The sequence below is a fragment of the Chenopodium album genome, chromosome 27 (genome assembly GCF_948465745.1).
Source record: "Chenopodium album chromosome 27, dcCheAlbu1.1, whole genome shotgun sequence".
Taxonomy (NCBI): Eukaryota; Viridiplantae; Streptophyta; class Magnoliopsida; order Caryophyllales; family Amaranthaceae; genus Chenopodium; species Chenopodium album.
Window position 1 is genome coordinate 7342314 of NC_137860.1, and position 8097 is coordinate 7350410.

The window sequence follows — 8097 nt, forward strand, 5'->3', positions numbered from 1 at the left end:
GAACTAAATCTGCATGTTTGTTATGGACTACTCTGTGTATTGATGCATGTTTTTTTTACATTAGTACGATGAAACTTATCTACCGGAAAAATGCTTGCACCATTTTGCTCACAACTAAGATTATAAATTGTGTGGGGATGCTTGTATTTTTTCAATAATTGGTTAATGTTGGCTAAATATTTGGTATTTTTACTTCACTTTTCCTTCAAAAGGCCGGATCATGGATATTCATGGGCTTTTGTAAATGGCACGGACTCAACCACATAACTGTGAATGTTACATTTAATTGGGCCGTCTGAAGGTCCATACACTGATTGGAGTTGTTAAATTGTTAAAAAAAAAGTGAAATTGTTCACAACAAAAGCAAACTCAAATTTGCAGCTGTGTTATTTGAATATAAGCGGCTTTATTAAGTATATTTTTTTGGGAGTTTATAATGTGGCAAATTTAAAGGGTTTAATAGAATGAGGAGAGGGAGTTACAAGATATGTGTAAATGAGAATCACAAAATCCCAAAATCACAAAAACTAAATAAAAAAGAATCACAAAATAAAGAATCACAAAATCAAATCTAAATAAATTTATGACAATGGAAAAAATCCGTAAAAGGTTGATTAACTATTTTAGGGCCATTTTTAAGCCCTGTAGAGGACCTTTGAGTAAAAGCCCATATAATAGGCTAGCCCTTTTTTGAAGGGCCCTTTTAAACATTTAAAAGTCCAGACCGTTTGTAACAGGCCCTTAAATCCATTACTTGAAGCCGAGGCCGTTTAGTTATTCATAAAGCTCTCAGGCCTTTTTATGTAGGGATGTAGTGGAGACCCGTCAAATTGTTTAGGTCAATTTTAAGTAGAGGTCATCCTATACGGGTTTGAACGGGCAACGGGTCGTTGTTGTATTTCCATTTTTTGTCAAACGGGTTTATTTTAGCTAACCAGAGCCCTGTAATCAGGGCTCGGGTTAGCTAAAATAAACCGAGCCTTGTAATCAGGGCTTGTTAAACTAAGCCAGCCCGCTCTTTTAATGGGCCGGGTTGGCCCCGGGCTCAAGGGCCTAAAATATTAGTTTTACGTATTTCTAACATCAGTTGCAAGTTTTTTTTTTTTTTTTTTTCATTTACTTATGATAATATTGTTTTTTCTTGATTAAGTTATCATTAAATTTTTTTGACTACTACCAAAACACATATTTAACTTGTGACATATATTAGTTAAAAAAACGAAAGAATAAACTTATCAAATATAATGATGAAATATAAAATTGAAATAATTAGATGTATATAATAAAAGTTTGGAATCCGGTTTCAAAAAAATTAAAATTAAATAAAAGCTTGGATTCCAATATAGTCTGTTGTATTTATTTTCTAAAATATACTACATAATTTACTGATGAAAAACTATTAATTTTTGAAATACACGGGCCGAGCGGGCTAGCCCACGGTACATACTGTCTTGTCCATGTCCGCCCCTTTATATTAACAGGTCGGGCCTAGCCCGTCCATATCTGTACGTTGTTTTAAAAAATTGTTTTCAAGCCCGTTTTTTTGTAGGACGGGTTGGGCGGTCTTTGCTGGTTGGCCCGTCCATGACCAGCTCTAGTTTTTAGCTTTGATGAGACAAAGTCCCCATTGAAGAGAGGACATTTCATAACTACTCAAAAAGACTCAAACATTACAAAACCGAAATATTTAGATAACATACTTAATCCAACTTTCAAATCTCCAGTACAGAGGTCCTTCATGTAACTAATAGCTGATATGAGGAAATCCACAAGAACCGATCAAGGTCCGACTTATTGAATTAACAAGACAAGGTAGAGCAAACTAAACATCACCAATAATAAATACCCCCAATAATTAAATACTCAATATTTAGGGTACCCAAGTAATCCATGTACCATCTTATGTTCGCCTTTTCTTGGATCCTTTCGACCCTTGAATGGTGTTTGGTGACTTTCGCTTCTTTTGTGAACCCTTCAACATGAACACTCCATGTTAGTAAATTAACTATATAGCGTCGTTGAAATCATTCTTGTGTTCGTATGTTACCTGAGTTTTTAGACATGCTAACGGCACCAATTCATCAAGTGATTTCAGCTTTGGAACCTATGTGATAAAGATGAAACGCAATGCAACATTTTAGGGAACTATCCAATTGATAAGGTACATAATAATAATGTTTGTGATAACAAAACAAGTTCCTATTACCTTGGCTCTTTTGGCTAGGGCCGTGTCCTTTATACCTCTTGTCACCTTGCCATAGATGTTGATTTCGAGCTGTTTTCCCCTTTTCATATTACTATTTTTGCCATTTTGCTTTCCTTTGCTACTGTTTTTGCCAACATTTTGCTTTCCTCCAGCGCTTCCCCGTGGTGTATTATTCTTTGAGGTATTTGGTTTCTTGAAGCCCAACTCCGCATAATTCTTATTTCTTGAACCCTTTGGCCTTCCACGGGGTTTTTTATTTACCACATGATCCTTTAGTATAGTGTAACTTACAGGATCATTGTTTTGATTTTCATCTATCCCACTCATACTAGAACATCGCTGCTGAACTGGATTCAGCCTAGTAGACAAGGTAATTGGGCTGTTAGGCGCATCCGGTACAGAGTCGGTGCCCACATTTGAATATGAAAGCGATATACTTTCGGCTTCCTTCCTCAAGCTACATTTATCAATTTCAGACCTTACATGCTTCAACCAGTTACTGACCAACTCCAGAGCATCATTATTGACCATTGCAGCCACGTCACATATATCTTCAAATTCAGCCATCAACGCAGAGTAGCGCTTTGAAGCAGCATACTCATCTGGTTCCTTGTAAGAAACCTCAACAAGGGTGTGCTTCCTTATAATATCCTTTCTCCATCGACTCACAACATAGATTTCTGGTATATTAACTACAAGATTCTGATCAAGTATCTGCATCATATGCTTACACATAATTCCATGTGTGCGGAATTTCCGGCATTCACAGACAACTTCCTTTGTGACCTTGTTAAATGTTGCTGAAAAGTACCTTCTCTTATTCGTGATCACCTATTCACTCTTGCCCTCGGGTACAACCCAGACACGGTCTTCAACAGAGTACTGAATTGTATGTTCATCCAACATTTTACTCTCCTTGCAATAACAGTACATCATTCGAGTACATTCTTGTTGCACCTCCTGAAACTTGTTGTCTGTGTACAACCTTTGAAAAAACTTTTCAACTGTGAATCCAGTTACAAGCCTTCGTACATATTTTGCACAATTTCTGTCGGCAGCTGTCTCATCACGCACACGCCTCTTCATGGCCAGCGCATACTTCATTGGAAATTCAAATAGCTTGGTGTTCCGGTTCACAAAACCATAAAAAAAACTATTAATACTCTCCACCCGCTGAGTTGTCTTCATCCCAGCACAGAAATAATCACACATGAATGCTGGTACCCACATATGACGCTCGTTGTATAGTATGGTTAACCACTCATTTGTTTCCAATTCAAATTCAGCTATGAACTCTGCCCAACCTGTCTCAAACTCTTCAACGGTGTTACTTTCATAAACTACGGCCTTCATCGTGACCATCAGATCTTTGTACCCGCAAATCAAAAAAACCATATAGTCATCATATTTGATGTAGTCATCATTTTTTAGCAGACTATATTAATTGCAAAATAATATTTGTACACCTATTGATATTACAACGAGAAGCCATTTTTGCTCCCAATCAGTTGTTACTTTCTATTCATATTTGACATGTACTCACCTTTCACATTTCCCTAGTTTTTCGGGAATTTTCCTCATTATGTGCCAAATGCACCATCGATGTCGAGTTGATGGCATGACCTCCTCTAAGGGCTTACGCATTGCCGCGGCTTGGTCAGTGAGAATGGCACCTGGAGGTCGGTTATTCATACATTTCAACCACTCTTGGAAAATCCATTTAAAAGTATCGCAATCCTCGTGTGTCACCAATGCACATCCCAACAAAATGGTTTGCCCATGGTGGTTAACGCCCACAAAATTAACAAATGGTAATTGGTACTCATTTGTAAGATACGTAGCATCAAAACACACAACATCACCAAATTCTTCATATGCGGCCTGACTACGCTCAACCCAGATCACATCTTTCAACCTACCCTCTGGATCTAAGCGCTGAGAAAGATAAAAATTGTTGTTGCCTTCTTGCATTCTTTAAAAATATGTCATCATAGATGTTGAATCACCCCCAATCATTCGCAACCTTTTTTCCTTGTAAACCTCGTGCTGCAGGTCTTTCACAGTGAATCGCGGCTGTTGGCCATTAACTTTACTAGCAAAACACCCATGAATTTGAGAAACGCGCACACCTTGTTCGTAATAGTTAATCAACCTCCTCCTTGCCCTAGATGTAAGGTGCCGCATTCTATACTATTTAACTAAATGTGCCATATCCGGATTGGGGGTATGGTTTGCATGTTCCAACTCCATGCTCTTAATCTCCCACTCCCCATCACGGTTTACACTAGCATATATCTTTTCAGGGCACTCACATTTTTTGGACTTTCTCTTACGGTGCCTTAACTCATCCAGACACACAACTCCACCAACTACTCCACCTGAACCAGACACATCCATAGCCATAGCCCTCTTCTTTGCTTCTCTAAGTGCTCTCATGTTAGGCTTTCCCCAACATTCACACCTCCACGTTGTTGCAATACGGTCCCTTCGCTCGCCTTTTGAGTACACACCTTGAGCACGTGTCACCTCAAATCCTTGTTCCTCAGCATATGCTTTGTAATAAGTCTCGACATCTTGCCAACTCTTAAAAATCATTCCAATTTTAGGGGGTTCAACATCGTTTCCTACACTCACTTGATTACTACCAACGACTGTTTCTGGCGTGCCCAAGGTATTACTGGGAGTCATGAATTGGTCAGCGTTCATATCTAACCCCCCAACTTCACTCACAATGTCATTAGCATCAACATATCTATGTCCTTCTTCCAAAGTATCAACCATATTTCTCGATCCGCTTGAAAAGCAGCTGTGAATTAGAGTTTTCATATAATATTAGTTTATCATCTTCCGTCTAACAACATACAAATATGTGATATATAATAAGTCTAAAAAAATGGGTCTACCATTATGGGTATCTCAACCATAGATTATGTTAAAGCTAATTTTTTCACGATTCTTATCTAATTATAAACCTAATCTCTTACCCAATCAAGGTAATTAATTAAACACGCCAATTATGGGTCTACTATTATATATGGATATCTCAACCATACATTATTATTAAGCTAATTTTTTCACGATTCTTTTCTAATTATAAACCTAATCCCTTACCTAATCAAGGTATTTAATTAAACACACCAATTACTACAATCCACACAAGCGTTCAGTACAATAATTATTTCTTTTTTTTAATAACTTAAGTATATATATCAGCTCGTAAACTATAAGATTACTCCTAAAGAGCAGAAATTCGTTACAAATTGATCTCATTCACTTTTACACTTCAATATATGCATCAAGCGTTGTTAAGAAAAAATTCGTATCACAATTTATTAACCCCCCCCCCCCCCCCCCCCCCCCCCCCCCCCTCAGTGGACAATTTTGAGTGTATACAAACGTATCAATTCGGTTTAGGTACACATTTTGTAGATCTATAAATTAAAATAACCCACAACAATGTAAATTCTCTAATTTTCGCCCAATATATCACAATCCTCAGTTTGATAGATACAATAATCAAAGAACATCTGCTAAGCATGCTATATTCATGTTGTTCTTACTCATGGCTGTGCTACAATATTGAACATAACTACTAACCAGAAAAAATAGACTGAGATTGCTCCTTTACGAGAATCGCGACCGATCCGTGATGGTGATCATCCTCTAAAGAAGTAATAGTCCCGGATCGGATCGGCAACTACGTTTCCATATCTCACTGGCTCAACAAATACGTGCACTATTTCGTCCTTGTAGTGAAAAAAAAACTTCTGTCTGACTTGATGCACAAGAAAATAAACCTCCAACAACCTACATGAAATTGGTATTATTACCATGTACCTTCTCCATGAAGCAACAAGTGAGTTAACGGAGGCGTTACAATTGACGCTGCCTACGTGTCCTATTTACTTGCTGAGTCGAACACCTCTTCCAGCACACGCTGACATGGAGGCAAAGATTGTCATAGTATGTCAATCAAAAAGATTGTCTGGGGCGCCCTCTAATAATACTACCTCGGGTTTTTTAAAAAAAATATTTACATCGCTTGTCTTAGGTGTATTTTGTTAATATGCAATTTTCATAACTTTTCTTTTATGAAACTAAAGATATTTAGCGTAAAAAAAAAAAAAAAAAAAATATTCATTGACACTATGTAGCAAGCTATTTTAGTTCGGGAAGTGATGCAATCATGCAAATATTAAGTTTTTTAATATTTGGTAAGAGAATTCATTTGATTGTAAAGTTGCTTCGCACCTAGCCACCTAGCCTTAAGCTCTAGGAGGCCTAGGAGCAAGTTAGTATAAGGGTTGGAAACTTGGAATTGAGCCCCTAGTTTAACACGAGTTACGTAGTATGTTAGTATATTGCAAGTAATAAAATAATGTCTTTAAGCAAAATTCAAAATAAATAAATAAACAAAATTATTATTTCATACATAGATTTTCTGACCTGTGATAGTTGGATGGCATGTTTTAGGCAAGGATGGGCATACATTACTACAATCTTTCAAAATTGAGAAGGTAGAGAAGAGTACAAGTCGTTAAGACATTTCATATAAGTTTTTGATATCTCGATTCTCAGCTTTCAATATATTTATTAGTTATAACTTTTTTTTTTTTTTTTTTTTTGAGTTTGCCCCACTCGATTCACCAGAGCTTAGCTCCGACTGCATTCGGATCCGACCCGGGTTGTTCATATCTGACTTATGATGAGTGAGTTTCCCAACAAGAGTTTTCTACATTCGGTAATGCTCGAACTCGAGACCTCCCTTAAGCGACATCAAGCTGCTTACCACTTGAGCCAACTCTTATTGATAATATTTAGTTATGAGTTTTTTAGCATTGTATATAAGTTTTGGTAAGTTTCATACAAGTTATTTTCAATTTTAAATGGGTGGACTCATGGTGAAAAAGGCTCATAAAATACTTTGGGTACAAAATTATGGAGGCCATACATAAGCATAAAGACAATCCAACATTTTTTAACAAAAAATTTGGACAGCAAAATTATGGAGTAGTTTTGTTGTTTCTGCTGGACACCCATGGGGTATACAACAACATGTCCACTACAACACAATTATGCCGACGTCTAAAAAAAATCCTACAAAATTTTAAAAATTATAGATAAAAACAAGATAAACTTTATATTAGAAAAAAAAATGGTAAAAAATTCTAAAGTTAGACCATTATAAAAGTTAGTGACATTATTATAATTATGGGACGAAAGAAATCTCCATCTTATTGCTGTTTCAAGTAATTATAACTTCACTTGATTTTTGCCAAACTTAAGTTAATTTTGTAAGATTTGAAATTAGATTTAATAAATTTAAATTTTTCATTGACATAATTTTCTAAATTATTTTTACGGATTGAAACTTAATTTAGTGACTTGTAGTTGTTATTTAAAGTTACTGATTTTTACTGGTTATCCTCTCTGTTTCAAAATAAATGCTCTATTTTAACTAAGCACGTATGCTAATGCAGAATTTAACTAACAATATCTTTAATTATAAAAAATTATAAATCATAAAATACTATATTCGGAAACTCATACAATTCAAACAAGTACCCACATGACAGTATGTATATTTTCATACGAGTATATAAATCACTAACATTACATAGGTCAAAGTGGAGCATTGATTTTTTACATTTTATTAACAACTTTTTGTCATATATGGGTCTCATTGTTTTTGATTTATTTACCATAATGTCATGATGACCAGACAAAATGACAAAAATGAAAATAAATCAACTTTTTATCATACATGAGCCCCACATTTTTTGACTTATTTACCAAAATGTCATGTTGACTACACAAAATTGTTAATTTATTTACGATTTTGCCACTTGAATTGTTTATCAAAGAGATAAATTGAGACTTCCTCTTTTACA

At 35.7% G+C, this 8097-nt stretch overlaps 1 protein-coding gene across 1 annotated transcript; it reads right to left on the reverse strand.

Moving 5' to 3' along the window:
* Nucleotides 1-3037: 3037 nt before the first annotated feature.
* Nucleotides 3038-4177, reverse strand: LOC145619613 (protein FAR-RED IMPAIRED RESPONSE 1-like). The gene is made up of 2 exons (XM_081674325.1): nt 3750-4177; nt 3038-3641 (listed from the first exon to the last, which is right to left on the reverse strand). Exons 1-2 carry the CDS (start codon nt 4175-4177, stop codon nt 3038-3040), a joined length of 1032 nt encoding a protein of 343 aa, XP_081530451.1.
* Between the last annotated feature and the right edge of the window lie 3920 nt (nt 4178-8097).